The sequence below is a fragment of the Drechmeria coniospora genome, chromosome 02, assembly GCF_001625195.1.
Source record: "Drechmeria coniospora strain ARSEF 6962 chromosome 02, whole genome shotgun sequence".
In the NCBI taxonomy this organism is placed as follows: Eukaryota; Fungi; Ascomycota; class Sordariomycetes; order Hypocreales; family Ophiocordycipitaceae; genus Drechmeria; species Drechmeria coniospora.
The window spans coordinates 3040530-3067435 of NC_054390.1; the positions used below are offsets into that span (position 1 = coordinate 3040530).

Genomic DNA, 26906 nt, shown 5'->3' on the forward strand with positions numbered 1-26906 from the left:
CCGCCTCGATCTCGAGCAAGTACATGGTGTGTGTGCGAGCACTCGTCGTCATGCCATCATGGTCTCCGACGGCCGAGGCGCGATTGAACCGACGACCAAGGCGCGATTGAACGGACGGCCAAGGTGTAGGCTTCGCGGGACGGTTGATGTTGAAGAAAGGACGGCGATTCTTGGACGGGGGCAGACCAGGATGCGCATATGTACGAATGCTGCTTCGCCGAGGCCTAAGCATGAAGGCCGCGGGTGGTCGGCGATCAGATTGCTTGTTGGTGCCGCTCCCGGTTCGTCGGCCACCTCGGTATCTTGGACCTCAACGGCGCGGGTGGAGGTCGCCGATGCTATTCCTGGCCTGTCCCCAGTCCCCCCATGCCCCCCAATCTGCCCCATCCACCCCGGTGTCCCCAATGCCCCAGCGCCCCCCGCCAGTGTCCCCGGTGCCCCCCTCCCCCCCGCAAGTGTCCCCAGTGCCCGCCGGTGTCCCCAGTGCCCGCCGGTGTCCCCAGTGCCCGCCGGTGTCCCCAGTGCCCGCCAGCGTCCCCGGTGCCCCTGTGGGCCAGTGAGCTGGTGCTGGCTAATGCTCAGATGGACACTCCCTAGCGTGTGGCCCGCCGCCGCCGCCGCCGCCGCCTGCCCTTCCCCGACCACCGACCGCGCAACCCCTTTGGGCTTGGGAGAATTCCAAATGGCACACGTGGCAACCAATATTTCCCAGAAGAAGAAGCGGCAACGGATGGACAGATGAATGATGGTTCCTCACACTCTTCGGGACTTGCCGCGATATTGCCCACCCCATCAGCTCGCTGGTGGTAGCGCTCGCGTTTGGCCCATTTGCCCATTAGCTAACCTGCTTCATTTGCAACTGGAATCATGGTGGGGCCGAGCTCGATGGCCCAATGCCTGAGAAAAGCGGGACAGACGCGGCAGCGGGCGGCCATTTGTGAATCAGGCGTCCGCCAGGTGCTCCGTCGCCGAAGGTCAAGGAGTAATTAATGCATGCACGACATACAGATGCAGGCTGAAAGAAGGGAGAGATGGCTTGGATGTACGACGTAGTACATGCAAGTGTGCAGGCACATGTACAACTACTTGCGTGTGCTCGGCGACGGAGATGGAGATGTCGGCGACCCGCTGTTGTCGAATGATGACCTGCATCCTTGGTGTTGCCCGAGCCGACAAGAGTAGGACACAGCAGTTACTCTGTACGGCCAGGCTCTGCAAGAAGGGTAGCATCGACGGAATCCTTGTGCATGGCGCACATGGTGGCACTGTGCCCGACGACGATTGTCCATCTACGACTCCTTTTCACTGTTGCTACCTTTTGTAGCTACAGACCGACAAAGGGCCCTACTGTAGCTATCTACTTAGTACCTACTACCTACTGTATCTACTTACTAGGCCCTGTACCTAGTCCTATAGCTACCTACTAGGTATTACCTAGCACTTAAGGTAGTAGATGCCTGCTGTCTATCAACTTGTGTGCAGGATGGAGCAAAGTCGGCTCCTGGTAATGTTCCGTAGAGCCAGCCTGGTCATTCTCGGTCATGACGAATTGGCAATCGCAGCGCCGGCATCAAGATTGGGAGCACGATTCAATGTGGCCAAGACGGCCTTGTCGTCGTCTTCTTTCGCTCGGCCTTCCCTTCTCGCAGAGGTAGCGGAAAATATGCTGCACGTGATTGGTTACCGGGCTCGGCCAGCCAGCCTCTCGTCGCTTGCCGGAGACGTAGCCGAGAGGCGTCGTGGTTAACCTAGCGATGGACGATGCTTTTTTCACGTCCAACATCGACGCCCCCCACAAGCTCGCCGACCTCCCCCAGGGGCTGAAAGGCTGAAACTACGCCTGGCTGGAGACGAGGCTATTGTCGTGCAGAGGCTCGGTCGCCGCAAGACGTTCAAGCTTCAAATAGCCTTCGCCCTCCCAGGCCGTCGTCAGCCTGATGGTCCCGCGATGAACCACGCAACGTCGCCCGTCGTCCGCTTCCACGGTCCCAACGCTCCCCCTGGTGACGGCAGCACATGCACGGTACGCGGAACGCCATGTCGCAAGGTTCGAATGCCGAGTGCCAACCCTCCCGTTCGACGGAGAGCAACGAGGCCAAGGGTGACCCGGAGCTCGGCGAGTCGGCGACGGATGGCCATCTCTACAACTCGACGGTCCAGAACTTCACCTGGAGCCGTGTGAGCGTGACGGTCAAGGACCGCAAGTCGAAGCAGCCGAGAACGATTGTGGATGACGCTCACGGCATCGTCAAGGCCGGTACGTCCATCGTGTGGCGACCCCGCCGAAGCAAGCTGACGCCGGCCAAAGGCGAGCTCTGCGCCCTCATGGGCCCGTCCGGCTGCGGCAAGACGACTCTCCTCAACGTCCTGGCCGGACGCCCCACCAACGCGAGCAAGGTCGAGTCCAACGTGCTCGTCAACGGAGGCACCATCTCCAAGTCGGACTTTCGACGCATCTCCTGCTTCGTCGAGCAGGAGGACGCCCTCATAGGCGCCCTTACCGTGAGGGAAACGATTGAGTTTTCCTCACGGCTCGCGCGGTCGAGGTATGCGAGATTCCACCGTCATGCTCGCCCGTCGTCATGCTCGCCCGTCGTCATGCTCGCCCGTGACGTGCATGCATCGTTCCCTTCAAGCCGCCGTGCCACTTTCGAGCCTTCCCGCTGATTCGTTCCCGCCTCCGCCAGCTCCCTCCCGCGGCTCGAGCGTCAAAGGCGAATCGACGCCCTCCTTCGCTCCTTCGGCCTCACCGAGCAGGCCGCCACCCTCATCGGCACCCCCATCCGCAAGGGCATCTCGGGCGGCCAGAAGCGGCGGGTTGGCGTCGCGAGCCAGCTCATCACCGACCCCAAGATCCTCTTCCTCGACGAGCCCACGAGCGGCCTCGACTCCGCCGCGAGCTGGGAAGTCGTCAACTACCTGCGCACCGTCGCGAGGCAAAACAACCTCGTCGTCGTCTGCTCCATCCACCAGCCCTCGACCGCGACCTTCAATCTCTTCGACAAGCTGATGCTCCTCTCGGCCGGCAAGACGCACTACTTTGGGCCCGTCGACCGGCTCATCCCGCACTTTGCCTCGGTCGGTGTCGAGGTTCCGAACCACGTCAACCTGGCTGAGTTCATGCTCGAGCTCGTCAACATCGACTTTTCCCAGGACAAGGAGACGGCCGCGACTGGCCTCGACGAGCTGCACGGCAAGTGGGAGCTTTCCCCGCAGCGGAAGCAGACGCGGGACGACATCCTCGCCGTCGAGCAGGCCGCGACGGACGACCTTCGGCTCGAGTCGCACCACCAGAAGCCGAGCGTGCCGAGCCTCATCCTCACGCTCCTCCATCGGAGCTTCATCAAGAGCTACCGCGACGTCGTCGCCTACGGCATCCGCCTCGCCATGTACGTCGGCCTCGCCGTCATGATGGGCACCGTCTGGCTCCGTCTCCCCGCGACGCAGACGTCGATCCAGCCCTTCATCAACGCCATCTTCTTCGGCTCGGCCTTCATGTCCTTCATGGCCGTCGCCTACGTGCCCGCTTTCCTCGAGGACCGCTTCCAGTACGTCAAGGAGCACCAGAACGGTCTCTACGGCGCCGAGGAGCTCATCGTCTCCAACTTCCTCATCGGCCTTCCCTACCTCTTCCTCATCTCCGTCGTCTTCTCCTCGATATCCTACTGGCTCTCCAACTTTCAGCCGACCGCCACCGCCTTCTTCACCTGGATCATGTGGCTTTTCTTCGACCTGCTCGCGGCCGAATCCCTCGTCGTCTTCATGTCGTCCCTCTTCCCGAGCTTCGTCATCTCCCTGGCGCTCGTCGCCTTCGCCAACGGCCTGTGGATGTCCGTCGGCGGCTTCATGGTCCCCCCGACCATCCTCAACGTCTTCTACAAGTACGTCTTTTACTACTGGGACTACCAAAAATACGTCTTCGAGGGCATGATGGTCAATGAGTTTTCGGACCGCGACTACTCCTGCGGCGAGGACTGCCGCTGCATGTTCGACTCGCCCCTCGCCGACCAGTGCATGATTGCCGGCCAGGCGGTCCTGGACCAGTACGGCTACGTCACGGGCCAGCTCGGCCAGAACGTGGGCATCATGATGGCCATTATTTTTGGGTACCGCCTGGCTTCGTGGCTTGTTTTGAAGCTGCGAACCTGATGGGTCTTGACGTTGTCGCGGGCTCATCCTTGTTGTAATTTCGCTGTGGGGAACGATGGTGCATCATACTCCGTGCAGGGGTGCTGCTGGCTGCATGACATTGGTGATGTGCCTGATTCCTTGCCGGGCATGACGTCGTCCTCCTGGCGAGTTGTGTGCTGTGCAAGGCATCCATCCATATGTGCGTGGTTGTAGTTGGACAGAGTGCCCTCTCCCGGCTTTACACCGTGGTAATACACTGTGGTACACTTCTTGTGTTATTACCGTATTACACCGTGCTGCAGCGCTTGTATTACTACTGTATTCCGCCGTGGAACAGAGTACAGCGCTTGTGCTTCTACCCTGTTACGCCGTGGTGCAGCGCTTGTATTGCTGTGCTTGTACATGTACTCTGTACTCCGTACAGTATGGAGCGCTCCACGAGGCTCATGGCGAATTAGCCGACAATCGGCCGGCCGGCAACGTCCCAGCCAGCACCTGCGCCCGGACCGGATTCGCTGGGAGCTCGTTGCAGCATGCGTCTCGCGTGTCCTCCAAACGGCACAACGTGCACATGCCATAAACATGGGCCATCTTTCATGAGACCCTTCCCCGTACATCGCAATCCCTCCAATGCCCTGCCGTCGGAATCCGAGTGGACGGCGCCCAAGACTCGCTACCTAAACGGGAAGCGCGAGATCCACCTCGTCACCTGAGCATCGAGGCCAGGGCCGCGGCCGAATCCCAACACCAACGAGAAGCGGCGACGAGCGAGGGCGAACAGGCAACGAAAGCGGCGACGGAAGCGGAACCTACATGTCCTCGTACGGACAGCACATGAGCCCACCTGCAGGACATCGGCACGTCCACGGCAACCACGGCGGTGCCCCGATGATGGCAGCTTCCGGCGTCGTGCCCCCCGTGGGCACCTTCCAGCCGGGGACCAAGATCCAGGTCGGCAGCCACCGGGTCGTGATCCAGAAATACCTCTCCGAAGGCGGCTTCGCCCACGTCTACGTCGTCAAGTTGTCGAGCGCCGTCGACGGAACCGACATCGCCGTCCTCAAGCGCGTCGCCGTCCCGGACAAGGAGGCCCTGCGGAGCATGCGCATCGAGGTCGAGACCATGAAGCGCCTCAAGGGCCACCGACCGATCGTCACCTACATCGATTCCCACGCATCCGAGCTCAAGGGCAGCGGCTACGAGGTCTTCCTCCTCATGGAATACTGCAACGGCGGCGGCCTGATCGACTTCATGAACACGCGCCTCAAGCACCGCCTGACCGAGCCCGAGATCCTCGACATCCTCGCCGACGTCGCCGAGGGCGTGGCCTGCATGCACTATCTCGACCCGCCGCTCCTCCATCGCGACCTCAAGGTGGAAAACGTGCTCATCACCGCCAGGGGTTCGGCCAAGCGATTCAAGCTCTGCGACTTTGGCTCGGCCTCGCCGCCCCGCCCGGCGCCCAGCTCCGTCGTCGAGTGTCGTCTCATGGACGAGGACGTGCAGAAACACACGACCCTGCAGTACCGGAGCCCGGAAATGATTGACGTCTACCGGAAACAGCCGCTGAACGAAAAGTCGGACATCTGGGCCCTCGGTGTCCTCCTCTACAAGCTCTGCTACTACACGACGCCGTTTGAGGATCAGGGCCAGCTGGCCATTCTCAACGCGAGCTTCAAATACCCCAGCCTTCCCGTATTTTCCGATCGAATAAAGAAGCTCATCGGTATGCGTCCCATGTCCCACCCTTTCGCAAACGTGCCGTGCCGTCTGACAGTGACCAGCCTCCATGCTGAGGGAAAACATGGAGGAGAGGCCGACGGTGTATCAGGTCCTCAAAGACGCTTGTGCCATGCAGGGCAGGCAAGTCCCTATTCAGGATGTCCGTCGTCCCGCGTCTCCCCAGCATCAACCGTGACGAGTGCTGACTGCGCCCCTCAGAAATACGCCCGACCATCCCGAACCGAGACTCGAGCCAGCGAGAGTGCGAAACCGTCGGAACCGAGGACGCAAACTCCAACCGTTGGCGCGGTATTTGCACCGCCCGTGCAAGAGAAGCAAGCCATCCCAGACGTCGTGCCCATGAGGAGAGGCAGGCCGACTCCCTCGCCCGGGCCGACGACCTCCTCGTCCCCGAGAAAGGTGACAAAGGGGGACCCCTTTGCTGCCTTGGATTCCAACCTCTCTCACAAAGCAAACGCCGACGAGCTGTCTTCGAGATTTCCCACTCTGGATCAGTTTGCCTTGCTGCATGACCGAGGTGGCAAGTTTGACTTTGAATCCACCACCTCACCTCCGCTCGTGCCACCAAAGGACTCTGGACAGATAATGGCCGAGAAGCTTGCTGATGCCACCTTTGCATCTTCGCTCCATAATTCGACAAAGTCGACCCCAACACCCGCCTCGCACCCTGTTCCCTCATCGATGCCACAGCAGGACGTCATCGTACCCGCCGAAGGAACCGTGGCGAGTAACGCATCGCCGACGAGGCGTAGAGCAGAGCAGACTCGGCTGCAGTCCACCATCAGCACGACTCCAGACCCCATGTCCGTGTTGCCACCTGCTTCAAGATACGTCTCTACCGGCACCATGACGAGTGATGTATCGCCTAAGCCCCTACCGAGGCAAGCGGCGCTCGTGGCTGGAAAATACGACGAGGCAAACCGATTTCCGCCCGCCCAGCCGCGTCCGAGTCATTTCCGGCAGCCGTCGTTGTCGTCAAGGCCGTCGATTGAAGACCTCCGAAACAAAGACCCCGGCATCGAAACCGTGGCACGGTCTCAATCGCTCGTCATCCGACCGCGCCCGGCGAGCACCAGCTTCGAATCCAGCACGCTGGAATTTTTGCGCGAGCAGGAGTCGGCCCGAGCATTGAACAAGGCATCGCACGCCACAGCCCGCAAGGCGCAGCACAAATCTTCGTCCAGTGTGAGCCCGGCCACTCTCTCCGACGTGGACATGCAGCCGTCCAATGCCACCGGTCTCCTGGTCGACCTGGATGATGCTCCTGCGGCCGAATCGTACTCTAACGGTCGAGGCAAGCAATCCAACATTTCGGGAGGAGCAAGGAAGCTTACCGGCAAGTTTGGTGATGCCTTTCAGCGGTTCGAGGAAAACACTCCCGCCATGGACACGGCCAGCCCAAGGGCACCTTCACCGGTCAAGGCGGCGGCCGGCCGAGGCTTGACACCGATTGCTGGCTCCGAGGCAACGGATGGCCGAAGCGACGACGGTCTTGTCGACTTGACGCATGACATGACACCAGAAATGAGGCGAGAGTTGGAAAGACGTACACTTGAAGAGGAAGAGCAGCGTGTTGCTGCGGCGCAGGCAGAGTACAGAGACGGTCTCGCAGGCGGAAGCCGTGCCTCACGGCCAGTGCCTGGTCCGAAAAAGATGGGGGGGGCTGCCATTGCTTCGACGATTCAGAGTCGAGTGCAGAGCTTACTGGACGAGGATCAGAAATCTACAAAAGTGCAGCGAACGGCCGAAGGGTACGGGAGATATTCGGACGACGCAACGGCCGCGAGCAAGCCGGAGAAGAAGTCACCAACTATCCCTCGGAAACCCCTTGGCATATCCAAAGCAAAGGTGGATGTCCCTGTCCAGTCCTCCGGCGCCCTTTTCTCGCAAAAGGGCCATGCCCCCAGCGCCACATTGGTCCAGGCATCCGTTTCATTGTCCAAGGCGACCGGTAGTCGTCCTGCCGCGCCCAAGAAGCCGATCCATCTCAACAGACTTCCGGCGGCAGTCCGGCCACCTTCGCCGGTCAAGAGCAGCCAGCCATCACAACCGGAACGGCTCATGGCCGCTGACCTCCCGGGAAAGCCAATCATAGAAATGTCGCCGCAAGAAAAGGACGACTACATTAGAGAATTCACGAAGCGATTCCCCAGCCTCGGTTCCATGGACTTGGAGCCCGGCGGGAGCGGTGGAGGAGGGGCAGCGCGACGGTGAAGAATTAAGCGAGCCCAAATGAATTCATGATTTGAACTGGCTACTGATTGGAAAATGTGTGCATGTGCCAGATGATGCGACTCCAGATCCGTCCATCCATCTACTTGTATGCATGCTGTTGTTGAAGATTGTAATGACCTGCAGTTTGCTAAACGTGACCAAATACTTTCGCTGACTAAGGCTGGTGACGGCTGGTGACGGCTGGTGACGGTCGAGGCTAAAGTAGGGGTCGTTTTCCGGCGTTATCTGGTTTGCCGCCGTTATCTTATCAGCAACCCAAGGCCCAATATTTTTTCAGTCGACAAAGGCTCCGAGATCATTCTTCTAATTGAAACCTCGAAGCACTTTTTGTCTCCCGCTCCCGCAATGGCGAAACGAAAGAGACAAGTCGCAAGCGCCAGCGAGGTGCCAGCGAAGGCGGCGGCAAACAAAAAAGCAAAAGCCGTCGAGGCCGCGAAACCTCCAGTGGCTCCGCTCGTGTCGGAGACGATCCAGATCATCGCCGGCTCCTACGACCAGGTTCTTCACGGCTTGACGGCAACGACTCGACCGAATGAACAGGTTGACTTTGCCGACACATTCCTATTCAATGCTCACACATCGGCTATCCGCTGCGTGGCCGTGTCGCCGCCGTCGGCACCAGTTCCCGGGCAGACGCAAAAAGTGCTCCTCGCTTCGGGCAGCACGGACGAAAGAATCAACATATATAATCTGTCGGCACATCCGCCGAGCAGAAAGAATCAGGAGTTGCTGGCAAAGCTGACGCCGCGGCCGGTTCTCGAGAACCCCAAGAACCGAGAGCTCGGCACCCTGCTCCACCACTCCTCGACGGTCACGGCATTGCGATTCCCGACCCGGTCGAAGCTGCTGACGGGCAGCGAGGACTCGACGATTGCCGTGGCCCGGACCCGCGACTGGTCGGTGCTGAGCACCATCAAGGTTCCGAAGGCGACGGCGCAGGGGCGACCGAGCGGAGACACGGCGGCGTTTGGAGCGACGCCGTCGGGCGTCAACGAGTTTGCCATTCACCCGAGCATGAAGTTGATGATTAGCGTCAGCAAGGGCGAGCGATGCATGCGACTGTGGAATCTCGTCACGGGCAAGAAGGCCGGCGTCCTGGGCTTCACTCGGAACATGCTCCAGGAGATTGGGGAGGGAAAGCACTCGACGGGAGAAGGACGCAGAGTGGTTTGGGGAAGTGCCGACGAGGCCGACGAGTTTGCCGTGGGATTCGACCGCGATGCGGTGGTGTTTGGCATGGACAGCGTTCCAAAGTGCCGGGTGATGCCGACGACGAAGACGAAGATTCATCAGCTCAGCTACGTTTCGGTGGACGACGCGGCCGGCCTGTCGCTCCTGGCCGTTTCGACCGAAGACGGACGGATCGCCTTTTTCTCGACGAGGGAGGACGACCTCTCGGAACCCGAGCAGGTGGAAGGGAAGACACAGGCGCTCAAGGTGGCCAAGCCGGTCGGCTACGTGGGCGGCAAAGACGCCGGCGTCGCGGGCCGCATCAAAGACTTTGTCCTCGTCCGGAGCGAGGCCAACGAAGGACTCCTCTACGTGGCGGGCGCCAGCAGCGAGGGCAAGATTCGGCTGTGGATGGTGCAGACCAAGGAGCTGCTGGCGGCGGCGGCGGCGGCTAAAGAGCAGCTGCAGACGCCGTCAGGAAAGTTGGTGGGCACGTACGAGACGCAGAACCGCATCACCTGCCTCGCAGGATTCCTGATGATTCCGCGTCCGGAAGGTGCGGAAGACAGCGAGGACGAAGATGACGAGGATGACGAGGACGAGGACGACGAGGATGACGAGGACGACGATGAGGAAGAATAATGCAGGGTTGGTGTGTTTGGACGATGTTGTCTTGTAGAAAGGCAAGGGTTCGAGCGGCAGATGCCAAGGTGCCAACGAGAATTACCTTGCCTAGCAACTCTTTGTCGATTGCCATCATCGATTGCTACCGTCGATTCCTACCGTCAATTGCTACCGTCAATTGCCACCGTCGATTGCTACCGTCGATTCCTATCCACCTTGCAGGTCGTCCAATCGGCCGAGGCCACCGCAGTTCTCCTGGCAGTCAAGGTCCTTGGAGTCATCGAGCCGCCTCGGCGTGGCGAAATTCGGTCAATGTCGCAAGTCAAGAGAAGGACTCTCATGAAGGCATGATGGATCACGGTGGATGGAGTCGTGTGGATTTCAGGGCGTCGGCCGCTTGTCGAGGTGAGCCCACCCAAGAGTTGCCAACGGTACAGGGGGGGCAGGCACATGAACGAGGACGAACGACGATGTTACGTGCACGATCGCGGACGCATATTCGGCTGCCATGTTGTTCGCGGATAGGACGAATCGCCGCAGCGGCAGCGCAGGCCGTGCATCACAACGCGTCCGCCCTGTGGTGCTACGTGCCGCCAACGAAGCAATGGAAGGCACAGAAGAGGGTGGCAAGGAGGGTTGGGCACGCATCTGCAGGGTCACATGGCGTGGCCATCTCTACTCTTCAGCGGGCCGGGGGGGGGATGCAGGCCTTTTCGAATGCGTCGACGAGCGATGACGGCGAGAGCGTCATTTTGACGCTATGTAGGGAGTGATGCGACTCACACGCTATGCAGATATTTCAAGGTACATGCAGACATTTCAAGGTACATGCAGATATTTCAAGGTACATGCAGATATTTCAAGGTACATGCAAATACTCCGTGTGCCAAAACTCCGATGAGCGGCGTGGGTGCCTAGGCTTGAGGCCAAGTACTGTAAGTAAGTACATGTACTTACTTAAGTTCTGTACACAGCATCTCTTGTACTTGTACTTACTCTCGTACGGAGTACAGTGAGTTTAAGTAAGTACTTACACTTGCTAGCACTTGGAGAGGATACCAGGCGTCATGAGTTAATGTACTTGCAGTAAGTATGCGTGTGCATCAAGTACTAACACTACGCGTCAGGTGTACACAAAGATGTACCTGGTACTTGCACGCGCAGTGAGTATCCGTACTTGCCAAGTACTTGGGTGTACTCCTTACAGAATGCTTGTAGTCACTACCGAGTGAAAGTACACCATCGACTATTTGTAGTTGTATGACCATCGCTCCCATGTTCTTTGGGAGTGCGAGTACTACGAGCAAGGTGCCAGGAGGTGATGCATAAATGCTGGCTGGGTCGCTTGACGAGCTGGTGAATTTTGCTCGTATTGTTCCAGCTTGCATGTACGAGTACGAGGAAGGCTGTACACGTCTGGGGATACAAGTACTTACTAGGTACGGAGTACTTGGGAGTAATTACGAGAAGCTCGATGACGTGCAGCGCACCCCCACGTTACTTACTTGCACTGTAATGTACATTTTAGGTGGGTCGGACGGGTATTGATACTCTGCACATGGAAACTGACGAGTACCAGGTAATAATACATGACTGACGGTATTTGGAGTACGGACATTGGTGATATGTAAGTACAGAGTATGGAGTGCATGGCTCTGCATGTAGGTGTTCATGTACATGTACTTACTGTACATTGACGTGTAAGTGTTCCTGTACCGTGAGTGTACCTGTACTATGCTGTACATGTAGGTGTAAGAGTACCTGTACTGTACTTGTATGTAGGTGTAAGTGTACCTGTACTGTACTTACATGTAGGTGTAAGTAAGTGTGCCTGTACTGTACTTACATGTAGGTGTAAGTAAGTGTGCCTGTACTGTACATGTAGGTGTGAGTTTGTCCAGTACCTGTACTGTACAGCACAAAGTACTAGGCCGGTCCAAGGGCTCCGCACACGTTGTACCGAGGACCGGGCGGAGGTTCTGCCCTCGCCGTTTTTGGCTTTAGCCTGTTTCTCCCGTTCTTGCCCCTACAAGTGGCCGGCCGGCCAGCAACGGCTAGCGGCAGGCTGCAGCCCGCAGCCGCCTGCAGGGCGCGTGCTGCGACCTCGGTGGGGCGGGGCATGTGAAGACGGCAACACCAGCACGAAGCTGGCCTAACGCCAGAATCCGGGGCAGCGTGCGCACTGCTACGCTACCCTCGACCAACCCTCAACCCCCACTGCCATGGTTTGCCAGCAATCCTCCCCCCCCCCCCCAACCGCTGATGGACGGTGGACCCCAGTTACCCCAGCGAGCTCCACAGCACAACTGAAGAGGCTTCCTCCCAATAAACCAACGGCACCCTACCCCTTCGTGACCTCGTGCGTCTACCGTCCGATTCCCAACGACGCCCCTCCCTTCCCTCTTCATAATATCGACCAACCCCTTGCCGCAGTCGTCATCGCCGTTGACCCATTCGCTTGTCGAGCACGCGTGTCGGTATAATCCCCTTCTGAAACACGCAGTCAACCGGTCCAGACCCCAGCCAGCGTCCGCTCGTTGCCCGCGTAAGGGTGAGGATTCGAGGGCAACCGACGACGATCAAGGGCTGGCAGACCATCCCCATTTCCTCCTCTCTCGGATTTCCGCCTTCTTCGAAAGTTCGAGTCTTCCGTACACGGCTCGGAGCATCGTCAATTTGGGTTGCCAACCAATCCTCGACCCCAAGCACTCGCGTAAAGGCGGCTGGCGGACGACTCGTGTCGGATAGACTGTCGCCGTTTGTTGATTGAGCTCGCAAGAAACGGACATCGGACCGTGCTTCGGACAAAAGGCGGCAACGGTGACTGCCATGGCCGACGACGGGCCCCAAATCGTACGCCCCGTCCCCCGACGACCCTTCAACCTCAACTTCACGAGCGCGACGCCGCCGCACGACGATGAGCCCGACGACACGCCGGCCGGCGTCTCCCCGCGAGACCAGGACGTGACGAGCAGCCCGCGCTTCCTCCACCCGGGGTTCACGCCCACCGACGCCGGCTCCTCCATCAGTCGGCCTCAGTCGTTCCTCAACCTCACCTCGTCGACGCTCATGGGCATCTACTCGCAGGCCAAGGGCAACGCCAAGAGCGTCATCGGCCGCGAGGAGATCGACACGCCTTGGGGCACCGGTGCCCAGACGCCCGTCAGGCGGCCGTCCATCAACGACGCCACCTACGAGCTCATGCGCGACCGCTGCCACCTTCCGCGGCGTCGGCAGTCCACGTACCCCGTCGAGTCGACGGCCGGCCCGCTGACGGCGGCGACGGTCGCGTCGCTCGCCTTCCGCGCCGGTCTGCTCTTCATGCTCGGCGTCGGTTACGGCGTGCTCGTGACGCGCCTGCACAGCGAGCAGCAGTACCTCGCCGACCTGGCCGAGGGCATCATCAAGCCCGGGGCGAATTGGCGGTACCTCGCCTTCTGGGGCGTCTCGGGCGTCGTCCTCGGCTCGCTGCTGCCCTGGTTCGACAAGGTGTGGGAAAGGGCGTTTGGCGGCGAGCCGGCCGTCCAGGACGTCGCCATGATCGGCTCCGAGGACCTGTCGGGACAGGAGCTCGGCGCCGGTAGGGACTGGGCGCTCGTCATGCGCGCCATCGGTGCCTTTGTGGGCATCATATTCGCCATCGTACGTCGATTCCCTCCGTCTTGCTTCGTGTTCCCCTTTGTTGTCCCCTTCGTTGTCCCCTTCATTCTCCCTTCTTCGTGTTTCGCATCGGTAGGCGTGAATCAGTCGCTGACGACATGTTTTTGCAGCGAAAACTCGCCTGGTCGTCGCCGCTGCAGGTGTCGCTCACCCTCGCCCTCGTGAATCCGCTGCTGTGGTGGCTCATCGACCGGAGCAAGCCAGGCTTCCTTCTCTCGGCAGGCGTCGGCCTCGCCGGGTCCGTCGTCCTGCTCGGCGTGAACCCGGAGATGATGCCGGCACCATCGGCACGGCCGTCGCCGCTGAGCGACCCATCGCTCAACGCCTCCATGGGATCGGCCTCGGCCTCGGAGACGGGACAGCCGCTCGGCGTGCTCGGCGGCCTCGCCAGCCAGGAGACGGTCGAGACGGGCGTCTGGATGCTCAGCGTGCTCTTCTGCAGCTGCGTATGCTTCGGGAACATTGGCAGGCGACTGGCCTGGAGCAGGAGTGCCACCGGTCGGGGGCGGTGGGGCGGTGTCCGGTGACTGGTGTGTTTCCTTCATTTTTATCGGCGGACCTCATCATTCCCACGGCGATTCCCACGGCGACGTTTTGTTGGGGCGTGATACCCGGGGTTGGTGTAGTTGCACCGAGGGTGCGTGTGGGGAGCGGTCATCTGGGCAGCCCGCAGAATATGTACCTTGTTTCTCGCATGCCTGTCGGTTGGCGTGAGGGGAAGGACACGGGCCCTTCGATCGATGACCGTCACGTCGGACCTGATGCACCTTGCTGTGTTACTCGGACACACGCGGGACAGGTGTGCCATCATCCATCGACGCCGTGTAACAGTGCCGCAGCGAGCGGCCTCGGCACGGCCCTGCCCTGTTGCCGCCGTTCGTCCACGTCCTACAGCATGACGGAAACGAGATGGACGGAAGATGAAAGGTGGACGACGAAGGCTCTGCCACGAAAATGTTGCCGTGGAAGATGTGCCATGGAAGAAGACATGGAAGACGACAGCAGCATGGCGTGAGATGAAAACTCTACCCAAGAAATAAGTGTAAATAATTGCACATGAACCCCCGTGGGTATGAGATGTGGCCTTTGTCGCCTTTATGCGTTGGCGGGGAAGGAGTTACGCCGACCATCCGTGACTGCTTCGTGGAAGCCCCACCAGACGATGAGCTGGACGAGGCAACCTCCAGTCCGACCAGAAAACTGGTATTCGTCGGATCTGTCGGCATAGAGCCAAGTCGGATGCTTTCTTTGCTTCGCTCGCGTTTTTGTTTCCGTCGACTGGACTCGCTCGTCCTCGGTACTTGGCTCGATCCTGCGCCGCTTTCTCCGGAAGATGACCGATGGTGGTCGGACATCCATGACGTCGTATGGATGCGTTCCATCCACACCACCCACACCGCCAATGGGCCACTACGAGCAAACCGGCCACCACTAGCAGCAGCTTGTGCTCGGTAGTAGGTGGTAGGACCAACATTACACCCCTGCGAATCCCGTCATCTTTTCTCTCTCGCCTCCCGCTGGCTCTTTCAATTTCGCAGCTCATCTCGTCGTACGCTGTGCAGTCGGCATCCGTTGTTCATCGTCGTCCGCAGACATATCCGTACTCGGTCACGGCTTCGGTCACGACGACATCATCCACAACCTCGTCGTCGTCTTGACGTCGTCCGATTCCCATCAAGGCTCAAATCGTTCCCGCCAAAGACGCGGCCAAAAATTCACCGGGCTCGCAACCGCACTGCGCAGCTGGCTGCTTGCTGCATTCTTTGGCTCCTCTCGACCAACCAACCTACCTACCATCGACGACGGCTGCCGTTGAATCATTCCCCCGAGGCTGCCCATCCAACCATCGTATCACCCCCTCCCCCATCCCCCAGGGGAGGTTCCATCCATGACCTGATCCGACAAGCTGACGGCTGTGCTATTCAACGACGACCTATTTTGACCCCCCCTCGCTCCATGTGCCTGCACCCTGTATGTAATACATCCATGATTCGTCCATCCGTCCGTCCACCCGTCCGTCCACGCCTCCCTCTCAGCGTCCTACCGGTTCCTGCCGTTTCCTTCCCCTGCTCTCCCGCACCGCCTCTCCATCCTCTCTTGCTCTCTCGCTCCCTCGCACTCTGGCTCTCGTCGTCATCGAGCGCGGGCATCTAATACCCTGCTGCTATCGAGTCGTTTCCATCCATTTCACCGGCCCGCGCCACGGTTGAATGGCCCAAAACCTTGTCCTGGTCGACTCTTTTCTGTCTCGAAGCGTTCCATCAGGAACGAGCCATCACGACGACGGGGGCTCGATGAAAAGGCCATCGATGCGTCCCACCACGAGGCCTTCACGCTCCGGTCTTTGAACGATAAGCTGCGATATCGTCTTCTGCCCCTTGGCTTTTCCGTCGACTGCAACAAACGCCTAGCGTCGCCAATCTGCTGTTGCCCTGTTGCCGTGTTGTCCATGTCGTCGGACGAAGCGTTGCCGCCTCCTTTGGCCCCTGAAGGCCTCGACGAACCCTCCGCCGGGTCCTCTCCCCGATCCACTTCCAGGTCGCCCTCACCCGTCTCTCCCCAGAACATTCAACAGGACATTCCACCAAACCTCGAAACTCGCAGCAATGCAGGGGCGCCAAGACGTGAAGCCCGTCCGCGGCAGCCTACGCCACTGCCTCTGGGGCCACCGTTGCTGACATGGATCGATCGTCGGCGCGAAGAGAGCCGAGGGGGCGCCGATGCTGGTCAATTCAGCCAACCTCTCCGGAAGCCTGAGGCCCAGAAGCCAACGCCTCGTCAGGCGCGCGACATCGTCCGCCTCTTCCAGTGCAAACGGTGCTCCAGGCTGTTCAAGGATGCCGTCACCCTGAGCTGCGGTCGCAGCCTCTGCCGGACCTGCTTGCCTGACCCCAGCGACCCCGATGCTCCGATGTGCGAGACGCGGACCGGCCATCGACGCGTTTTCAAATGCATCTTTGGCGGATGTGAAAGAAGGCATTCCCTCGAAGACTGTCACATCGATGTCGTTCTCAACAAGGCCATCCGAATCATGGACGACGCCATCATCCGCTGCAGATCTCAGCCAACCGAGCTGTGCGCCTCTACCTCGACCTACACCAGGATCATGCACCACGGCCATTTCCGCGACGGTCCCGAACCTCCCCCTGACACGAGCATGGTACCCTGCGTCATCAAGGGAGAGCACCTTGTGGCCCTTTGGACCCTCGTCGCCGAGGGACACCTCTCGTACGACGCCGACGTCAAGTATCGCGAGTCGTCCATGACGCCTGGGCCAGAGGCCGCCGACGGTGCCTCGGTCGACTTTGAATCCCTCGTCCTCCACGAGGCCAAGCAAAAAATGCGCATGGAGATGGACTGTGAGATATGCTACTCCATCTTGTACGAGCCCATGACGTCGACCTGCGGCCACACATTTTGCCGCCCCTGTCTCCTTCGCATCATCGACCACTCGGGGCTGTGCCCCCTGTGTCGCAGCAACCTCGACTTCAGCCCCCTTCTTCGGCGTTGGTTGTGCCCCGTCAACGAACGGCTGCTGGACATCACCACGGCCTTTTGGAGAGACGAGCTGGTGGTCCGGGAAGAGGCCATCGAGGCTGAGCTCGCCGTGTGGCAGCAAACCTTGGATGTCCCGTTGTTCTCCTGCACCGTGACCTTTCCGACCATGCCAACCTTCCTACACGTCTTCGAACCATCCTATCGTCTGATGATTCGTCGCGCCCTCGACGGAGGCAAAGCATTCGGCATCGTGCTGCCGAGGGAGCCGGGGCCGGCCCATGCCGCCAAGTTCTTCGAACTCGGTACCCTCGTGCGCATAGTCAGGGCCGAGTTCTACCCCGACGGACGGATCCTCATCGAAACCACCGGACTGTCCCGCTTCCGCGTCGTCGCTCACGGTCAGATGGACGGGTACCCCATCGGCAAGCTGCAACGTGTCGATGACATGAGCCTTGAGGAGGAAGCGGCCGTGGAAGCGCTAGAGGTCGGGTATGATGGCGGCGCCCAGCTCGACAGCAGCCGCCACGATGCCGATGCGGAGCTTCCTGGCGATGGAAGCTTCGCAGAGTTCCCCGACGACGACGGGGGTACCGGGGGACGTGCCGCGGCAGCACCAACCACCGTTTCGGACCTGGAAACCATGACGACGAAAAGCCTCATGCAATTCGCCGTCGGTTTTGTCGAGAGAAAGCGGGGGGAAAGCGCACCGTGGCTGACGGAACGGATGCTGTTTCTCTACGGCGACCGCCCCAGCGACGCCGCCCTCCTCCCTTGGTGGCTCGCGAGCATCCTTCCGGTCAAGAACGTGGAAAAGTATCGGCTCCTTGGAACGTCGAGTGTGCGTCAGAGGCTCAAGATCTGTGGAGAGTGGATCTTGGAAATGGGGGGCGGGCGATGGTGAGTGTGCGTTCTCGGCCCGGCCAGCCTCGATCTGCCTTTCGTCGTCATCGTCTCGACTCTCTGTCCGAGTCGGGCACGACATGCAGGCTTTGCGAGACGAGATGGCCTGCTTCCCGAGGCGCACGCTGACCTGATGGGTAGGTCTGCCAACACATGCGCCATTCTATGATGGCCTATGCGAGTCAACGGAGCATCTCCATTCCCCAAGCCACCACTCGATAGGATGCCCAATGACGGATATTCACCTTCTACCGGGCAATAATGACTGTTCTGTTCGACAAAAGGATGTCCCCTCCTTTGTTTCCTTTGTCTCTCGTTTGCATACATGATCAGGATAGCGAGTTTCTCCAGTGGCATTTCATCATATGGACACAACACGGGGTGCTTCACACTTCATCAACATCGTGGCATCGAGGATCTCTGTTTGCATTTGACACTGTTGGAAATGTATTGCCTCTCAAGTCCCTTTTGGAATCGGTGGCTGTGTATCGCGGCCCAGCATGGCCCATCCCCGGGAGAACTGTTCGAAGCTGATGTTCATGCGTACTTCACTTTGTACCTTTTGGATTTTGACGCCTGTCACTGCGCTCTTCCTTGTATGCTGGAGTTTCGTCTTGGCCGATTTTGTGCCAGGGAAAGGCATCTGTCTGATTGCCGTCGTGACATAACTGTTTTCTGTAGCGCTTCGGTGCTCAGCATCAATTACGTCTGCATGTCATGGCATGATCATCAACGATTTTGGCTGTGCAGTAGCATCTATCACTTCTTGCCCCTTGCTCTGGCAACGCCTCCACCCACTCACTACCTTGATTGAAGCTCGCTCGGTGTCGTTACGTTCATCTCCACATTCACTCATCGATGCCATGTTGCAGACTTCGCTGATGCACTGATTCCGGCTGGCATCGCAGCGGCGCTTGGATTACTCGTCACGCAATAAATACTTTGATTCTTTTTCATCAACAATCCTTCCTCCTCTGTCTATCCCTTCTTACACACAAGAGTTCTGCGGCTCTTGCATGCTGCCCCCGCTCGTTGAACAGAAACCTTGCGGCACATTCAAACCGCACACAAGCAGCTCGTTGCAGGCGAGCTTCGCTTTTCCCGAGATGTCTGCCTCCTCAGTTGGAGCAGAGGAGGACGAAGTTCCTAGAAGCTCGGGTAATGAGCTGTTCGCACGAGCGCCACTGGAGGTCAGCACACCATTGTTACCACCTTGCACTAGTTGGGGATCGTCGTCGACGAGGTTAGGAGCGCCGCCGTCATGAAAACCACTCACATGAATGCAGGTTCGAGCTATGATCTGGAAAGAAGTGCTCGACTGTCAGCGAGAAATCCAGCCGCGCACACAAGGTCCGAACACAAACGTCTTCATCCTCGTCGAGGTTGAATCTCCGTACCAGGCGGCGCTGAATCTGATGATAACGATGCTCCCTTCGCTTGAGAAAACTTGCCGTCTTTTCTGGCGCGATCAAAAGACGCTGCAGACCTTTTACAGGGTGGGTGCCTCCTGCCTCTGCTCATTACTCGGTGCCTGCCAACCCTTCCGTCCTTCCTTCCCTCGCCGGCCCGTCCTTTCCTTTTTCCACCCATCCTTCCTTCCTCGATAGTCTCAGTCTTACCCGTGTATCCGAACAGTGCAACCGGTTTCTCTTTTTCGGCTACATGAATTTTGTCCATTTCACGGCTGCCATCTGTCCTGACCGTCGAGCGGCCCTCACTCGCGTCACAATCGTCAACCACTCGAACGATTTCGGCATGGGCTCGTCAGACGATTCCACTTTGAATAGCAGACTGCTGTCATTCTTAGGCCAATGCTATTGTCTCCAGTTCCTGGCTATTACGGAAATACGCCTTCGGCCGTTTCATGAGACAGTGCAGGGACTCGCCTCCTTTATTGTCGATCTTACACGGTCGGTACACCGCCTAAGGCAATTACGCATCGCTGGGACCGCGTCGACTGACGGACCCGGGGCCGAGTTACTGTTCGACTGCTGCGTGCATGCAAGCGGTTATAAGTTCCAACTGTTGCAAGGAAGAACTCTCCGCACCGTCGTCGCCCCTGCAGCATCGTTGTCCCTGGACCAGACGACTTTGAGCGACCTCTCCCTCGCCTGCTCCATAATCAGGAATCCACAAGGACGCCACCGTCCGTGTAACGAGAAGATCCTCCGCGAGGCTTACCAAGAGCTCAACCTGCGCATCTTTGGTGAGGGACGCGCCGACATTGCCAATAATCCCTATTTTGTCTCTGGGAGAACGCGTAGCCAACACCGCCGCGTCCGCGAACCCAGAGATATCGAGCAAGGCGTCCTCAGAGGGTGCGGCAGCTGGACTGTGCCAAGCCACTGGGGCGTATATCCTTCATTGCAAAGCATTCGTCAGCTCAAGGGCCAGGAGACGATTGAAATTGAACTTTTAGTCACCTTGGAAGTGCCAGGTTTCCAATATCAATGGGTCCGACTCGACTTGCTCATGAAACCGGGCGACCCGGATCACTACACTCAGGCGTTCCTGTCGAAGATCTGCACCTTGTACAGCGCCTGGTGCCGCACGACGAGCTCCTGCATAGAGAACGTCACTGTTAGCCCCTGGGTCTTCGTCGACGTGGTAAAGGATCTGGCCTGGGAGGACAAAATCGAGGAGCAGCGAGTGCTGCAGAGGCTTGGTCAACTGGCGGTGCGAGCTGCCAGGCTACTCGCAAGGGTTGGTGTACGCCTCCTGACACCTCCCCCAGACGGGGACGAGTTCGTAAGGACGAAGTTGCGTAGGCCCCGTTCGAGGAAGATGCGCCCCCTCTAACGGACCATGTCTGGCGAAGCCAGGTGATTGCAGAGCTTGTTTGGTTCGACTCCGGAAGCTTGCGGCAAAGCTGAGTGACACAGGTAGTGTGCGGCTTCGCCGTGCGTTGCTTGGCTATTCCCTTACACGATGGAATGGACAATTCGCTGCGGTGATTTTTTCAAGAATAGCGAATATCAATCGAATGAAATGGGGCAAGGACAATGTGTAGTCACTTAGTACCATCAACCCCCTTTCCCCATCTCCAAGGGAGGAAGATGGACTTGTTTACCATGATCATACAAACAAAAAATGTGCACACTGGGTATCAGGCAGTTGTCCAGTTTTCGTTTCCTTGTAATGCTCAATTTCGAGGATACCAGCCCTGCTTTCTTTCGGCAACTTCCGCCCAAATGCGTTGGTGTACGCCGCCTGTCCCATGACATTCGCATCTCGACGAGTTGCAAAACGAGGCTATTTCATGCATGAACAGCAAAGCATCACCCGCAAACGACCCCTTGGCTCACCAGTATATGTTCGTCATGCTTTGGTCGCTACTGGACGGGGCTGAGGGCTGTGGAGGTTCAACCCACGATCCCGGCATTACGTTGGGTGTGGCCGTGGCCGCCAGAGGCGCAGATTTGTTCTCGCCCGCCGAGTCGCGCCTCCATTCTTCATAGCCATGGGAAGCTGCAACAGAGCTTTGCACTCCAACATTATCCCAGCCTGCTCCGTTGTTCGCTGCCTCGCCGTTTCCTGCATCACGAACACCCTGACCACTCGTCTTGTCGCTTCCGATGTTGTTCCATTCAGCAGTTGCGTCCGCCTTTTCGTTTATGCTATTCTGATCTGTGCCCCACCCAGGCTTGCCGTTGGAGTAGCCGTTTCCTGACTGGGGCACCCCCTCCTGGCTGGCCGTCGAGCCCTGCTGCTCCGTCTGTCGGACCTCGCTGCCCTGCGCACTCAGAGGCGCCTGACCGTTTTTGTAGACTTCATGGTGTCCTTGAAAATCAATATCCGGCATGGGGCTGGGGTTAGGACCGTCATTGGCACTTTGATGACTCGCCCCAGATGGGACTCGGCTCTCGAGGTTGCTGAACACGGACTTTGGCTTCTTGTAGTACGGGTTGTCGTTGCCCCCCTGGTCAGGTTAGCTCTTTGTCAGATTCAAACCACAGAAACGCAGGTTCAAACCTTGAGACTGCCAGCTGCCACATTGTTGGCACCATCTTTGTCCTTCGTCTTGCTGAATGGGGAGCCGCCGTTCGCACCAGCAATGCTGAATGCTCCCTTGCTTCCGTTCGCCCCCCTGCTTCTGTTCGCGTTCACGCTCGACTTCCTTTCTGCGTTGGCCAAAATATTGGGGTCCTGTTGCCACATGCTAGGTGGGTACCCGCTCGGGAAGTAGGGGGCAACTCCAGGAGGGGGGCCTATTTGGTTCCAAGCCATCATCGGCACACCCTGCGGGTTGGGCGCAGGCTCCTGACCTTGCTGGGGAACGGGACCAAAGCCGTAGTAGTATGGATTGTGGGTATGATGTGGCATGCCGGCATGCAGAGGGCGAGCTAAAGTATCTGGGGGAGGATACGGATCCTGACCGTAATGGTTCCCATACGCTGGGCCGCAATACAAGCGAAGCAGGCCGTTCGTCGGGTCGTAGTAGGCGTTTGGCGCTGGATCTTGAGCCGTTTCCACCACCCGCTCGGTTTGGACCATTTCCGTTCGGATTGGCTCAACCAGCGTTGGACGACGGAGATGCGGTGCAATGAATGCCTCGGGCCAGTCAGCTGTATTATTGCCGTTCCCATTCTTCGTGTTCGACTTGCCTCCTCCATTGGGGGCAGACTCCGGCACTGTTTCGGTCGACTCTTTCTGAGGTCCATTCTCGGTTTTGCTGCTTGTCTCCTCTTGTCCTTTGGCGGTGGTGTTATTCACATTGTTGCCATTCGCCGTCTCCGATTCCTTTTGTTCGTTCTGCTGCTTCTGCTGCTTCTGTTCCTGTAGCTCCTCCTGCTGCTTCTGCTGCTGCTTCTGCTGCTTCTGCTGCTGCTTCTGCTTCTGCTGCTGCTTCTGCTGCTGCTTCTGCTGCTGCTTCTGCTGCTGCTTCTGCTGCTTCTTTTCCTGCATGTGCTCCGGTTCCTGTTTGCCAAGCTCTGGCTCCTCTGTGTCATCTGCCACCGCCTCGCTCTCGGTCACTTCTGCCGCCTCGGATGCTTCATCATCGGCCTCGGACTCGTTCGGCTTGATCTTGCCTTTCTTGCCTTGCTTTTTTGATGCGGTCGATTCCAGGACTTTCATGCCTTTGGTGTCGATGTCAGCTCTTGATTGGGATGCTTCCGATTCGCTACCGGTGACCTCGTCGACACGTTTGGCTCGGCTCTTCAATCTCTTCCGGCCTTCCGTGCAGCGCGGGCACTTACAGTTGGGGTGGGGATTGGGGTCGGCTTCGCTATCGGAATTTGACGAACTATTCTTTCTCCTCTTGGCTTTGGTCGGCCTTTTATGCGGCGGTTGAACCCTCGCAGGCTCATGTTTTCCGCTTTTAGGTCCGTTGTCCGATTTGGACGATGTTCCGGAATCAGATGACTGAGCATCCGAGTCAGTTAGCTGGCCCTCGGGGGGGTCGGTTGATGAACTGCCGGACGAAGCGGATGGCTTGGCGTCCGAATCAGACGATTGGGCTGCGGAATCAGATGGTTGGGCTTCTGAATGATCAGTCGACTTGGCGTCAGAATTGGATGGCGCGGCTTCAGAATTCGATCCAGCTACTCCATTGGAAGTCTTCTTCAAGGCCGATTTCAACTTGGCATCTCGAAAGCGAACTTTCTTGGAGGCCTTCGGGGCATCGGCGGGTTTGGTTGGACGACCGGGTTGTCCAGAACGCGGGTAGGTGATGACGAGGCTATCCTGTTCCGTCTCATCGCTGGTGAGTACTTGAACGGCAACGATGGCTCTCTGACTTTGACTCGATGGCTTCGTGGTACGGGGGCCTAGTGCGTTTTCGATCTTCGTTCCCACCACCCACTCGCAAAAGTGGAGGGGGTATCTGCCGCCAAAGCCCTTTCTCTGAGGCATCTCGACGGCCGAGTGCCGCTGGAGAAAGAGTAGTGAGCGACACTGTCTATCGATGTGCAGTTCCTATGGTGGGGTGGTTGCAAATGATGAAAGTTTATATGCGGGCGTGGCGACTGGGGCCAAAGGTTGGCGGTCAGGGAGTCGATGGAGAAATTTTGCAGGTCATACGCGTTTTCCACCAAAAAGGGCCTCCTAGTCGACGCAGGGCAGAGAGGCATGTGGCAGAATTGATCAATCAATCCAGTTGGATGGGAGCTCAGGTCGATGGAAAGATGAGGGAAGCGGAGAGGGATGGGAGTTGTCCACTCGCCAGCGTGGGATCAAAGCGGCCAGGCGACGAGAAGGGCGGGATCGTCGGTCAAAACATGATGCTCGCAGTCAGGATAAGAAGGAAGACCGGCCGGTGTTAGGTCCGCCTGTAGTGATGATGATGGTAGGTTGCATGTTGGTAGGATAGAGGGAAGAGCAGTACGTAGTAGGTACCAGCAGTCGGTACCTTGCGCAGCCAGCACAGGTCGGTCGTCCGCTGAACAGCCAGCGAGGCCCTGGTCCCCTGGCTGGGGGAGGGGCAAGGGCGCTGCAAACGGACTTTCTGCGTAGGGAGAGAGATTTCGAAGGGGGCATGACATTCATTTATTGTTCCGCTCGCCGTGCAAGCCTTCCATCTCGGCGTCACGGATGCCACCTCTTGCTGGAGCGACTGTTCTGCCAAAGGCTCCACGAGGCAACGATCATGGCCAACGGCGGACATGCGAGGAGCAGCATCGACCACCACCGGGGACGAGAGCTGCGGATGGCGGCCATGGCCTTGTCGAGGCTCATGGAAAGCTCTTCCTTGGACCCTTCGTTCCACAAGACGAAGCCTTTGCCCTTTCCTCGAGCCTCGCACCTCTTGGCCTTGAGTACGACGTCTTGCTGGCTGCGCACACGGTTTCTTGCGTCGTCCTCGCTCAGGTGCGCGTCGCGGGCCATGAGCCGTTGCAGGTGCAGCGTTTCGTCGGCGATGGCGACGACGAAGACGACGGCGCAGAAGCGATCGAGTCCGCTCTCGTACAGCAGCGGGATGTCGAGGACGACGGCCCAGTGACCGCGCAGGTAGCAGGTCAGCACCGACTTGAACATTTCCCACCGCACGGCCGGGTGGACGATGCCGTTGAGGACGGCTCGGTCCCTCTTTCGCTCGTCGCCGTCGCCGAAGACGCGGTTCCCGAGCGCCGGCCGGTTCAAGGGCCTCCCCTTGCCGCTCGGGCCTTGTTCTGGCATCGTGTCGGAGGCCTCGACGAGAAGATCGGGCGTGCTGGGTCCAAAGTGCCGGACGATGGCATCGTAGCCGGCCGTGCCGGGCTCGACGACCTTGCGGGCCAGGAGATCGGCGTCGATGACGGGCAGCGAATGGGGCGAGGCGGACAGCAGCGAGGAGACGGTCGATTTTCCCGTCGCGATCGAACCCGTCAAGCCGATGAGGAGCATGATGCGGAGCGGACGGGCGACGATGGCGTCCCAGGGAGGATGGATGGTCGAGCCGGGGTGGAGAAGGGATCGGCCGTCCGACGCGAATGCCGTCAAAGGGGTCGGCAACTTGTCGGATCTGGACGGATCGTCGGTTGGCTCCTCGGACCGGAGCTTCCCTCGGCTGCAGGTGCAAGAGAAGGTTGGAAGCAGATGGCGGAAGCGTCGAGGTCTCGTCGGGATCCCTACCGACTGGTGCCCCACAGGAGTCCATCACCAGCTAGCCGCCCCTGGTTGGTGGGTTGACGGCTCCCCTGACAGCGCCCACGTCCGCTACGTTGCCGGACCCCCGCCTCTCCCGATCTCTAGTGTTGCCACAGCACTCGGGTTGGCCAGAGCATCCAAGTACAAGTACAAGTTACAGTACGAGCACAAGTACGGAGTACAGTGCAGGGTACTCCGCACACCTACAGTACACGTACAGTTATGCATGTAAGTACAGTAGAGAATACGCTTACAATTACATTCGTCACGGCCACACGGAGTAGGGTGATGCGCTGTGTCAAGTCGTGTACAGGGTACAATGCGTTGTACGAGCCGTGCGGAGCAAGAGAACATGTGCGAGAAGGGGACGAAACTGCTGCACACCGTCATACCGTGGGAGTGCACTATCCGTGTGCCATACTGCTGTACCAGGTGCCTAGTAGGTAGCCTGTCGAGTATTAGGTAGCATCACCATCACCGCCTTGTACTTGTGCCTCATTGTACTCGTGCTCGTACTGTGCGTGCGTGTACATGTACAGTACCATACATGGATATCTAGGTACTTGGCAGTAAGTTGTACCTACAAGTGGTACGCCGTACGGAGTATTAGTATTTTCCGACATCTAGCGAGACGCACGAGTGCCTGCAAGTACAGAGTACATGTAGGCACTGTAGCACCCGAACCAGTGTAACGGCCTGCACTGCGGTGGATGGACCAACGATTGAAAAGTCCTAAAGCCGGCATTACAAAGTATCAATACGGGTCCTGGTACCCAAGTACGTCACCAACCCAAGGCGCAGACGGCCTGTAGGTCCAGTACTAAGTAGACCTACAGTGGTAAGTATACAGTACATGTCACCCACGATCCCTGCTGATGGACCGACTCGCACACTCCCGTCCCTGGACAATTACCTACTAGGTTACTCCGTACCTAGTATTATGTAGCATGGATGGCACCTCCGTCTTGCAAATGCCTGCATTTCTTGGGCCAACTCCGTGCTGCGCGGAGACGCAATGTCACGTAAGTACTTCAACCTACGAGCTTTGCTGTCCTCCGCATATGACGAGCATCTGCATGTAAATTCGAACAGTGCCAGCGCGGCTTTCATTCACCTTGCCACATGTCAAAGCATGCAAGTACACCTAGGTGTAGGCATTTCGAATGGCCAAATCTGGCATAATGCTGAAAATAATTGCAGTCCCCCTGCAGCGCGCTATGCTAGTACCAAGTACGGATCGGCAGCATCTGGCACACGCTCAATCGCATGTACCGGTACCTTGCCCCGGCACACTCCCAAGACATCCAGTACGGCAACCAGACGGTGGCTTCGTCTGCCACCAAGCTCTTTCCGAGGCCCCCTTCCTCATCGCCTCGTCG

General features: G+C 58.6%; 6 protein-coding genes and 1 pseudogene across 6 annotated transcripts; 6 read left to right on the forward strand and 1 right to left on the reverse strand.

Annotated features, from left to right (window-relative positions):
• Positions 1-2037: 2037 nt before the first annotated feature.
• DCS_03968 (uncharacterized protein) lies at positions 2038-4149 on the forward strand (the record flags this gene model as incomplete). The annotated part of the gene is made up of 3 exons (XM_040801281.1): positions 2038-2257; positions 2309-2546; positions 2688-4149. The coding sequence occupies 3 exons, from the start codon at positions 2038-2040 to the stop codon at positions 4147-4149; spliced, it is 1920 nt and encodes a 639-aa protein (XP_040656314.1).
• An 816-nt stretch (positions 4150-4965) lies between these two features.
• On the forward strand, positions 4966-8088 carry DCS_03969 (serine/threonine protein kinase; the record flags this gene model as incomplete). Its single annotated transcript, XM_040801282.1, has 3 exons — positions 4966-5857; positions 5916-6013; positions 6073-8088. 3 exons carry the CDS (start codon positions 4966-4968, stop codon positions 8086-8088), a joined length of 3006 nt encoding a protein of 1001 aa, XP_040656315.1.
• A 366-nt stretch (positions 8089-8454) lies between these two features.
• DCS_03970 (60S ribosome biogenesis protein Mak11) lies at positions 8455-9921 on the forward strand (the record flags this gene model as incomplete). Its single annotated transcript, XM_040801283.1, has 1 exon — positions 8455-9921. The coding sequence occupies one exon, from the start codon at positions 8455-8457 to the stop codon at positions 9919-9921; it is 1467 nt and encodes a 488-aa protein (XP_040656316.1).
• Positions 9922-12732: 2811 nt separating this feature from the next.
• On the forward strand, positions 12733-14090 carry DCS_03971 (INSIG domain-containing protein; the record flags this gene model as incomplete). The annotated part of the gene is made up of 2 exons (XM_040801284.1): positions 12733-13545; positions 13674-14090. 2 exons carry the CDS (start codon positions 12733-12735, stop codon positions 14088-14090), a joined length of 1230 nt encoding a protein of 409 aa, XP_040656317.1.
• Positions 14091-16012: 1922 nt separating this feature from the next.
• DCS_03972 (uncharacterized protein) lies at positions 16013-17962 on the forward strand (the record flags this gene model as incomplete). Its single annotated transcript, XM_040801285.1, has 1 exon — positions 16013-17962. One exon carries the CDS (start codon positions 16013-16015, stop codon positions 17960-17962), a length of 1950 nt encoding a protein of 649 aa, XP_040656318.1.
• A 1634-nt stretch (positions 17963-19596) lies between these two features.
• On the forward strand, positions 19597-20760 carry DCS_03973 (annotated as a pseudogene).
• A 502-nt stretch (positions 20761-21262) lies between these two features.
• Positions 21263-26605, reverse strand: DCS_03974 (Dephospho-CoA kinase CAB5; the record flags this gene model as incomplete). The annotated part of the gene is made up of 4 exons (XM_040801286.1): positions 21263-21880; positions 21934-23832; positions 24544-25447; positions 26568-26605. 4 exons carry the CDS (start codon positions 26603-26605, stop codon positions 21263-21265), a joined length of 3459 nt encoding a protein of 1152 aa, XP_040656319.1.
• Positions 26606-26906: the final 301 nt, after the last annotated feature.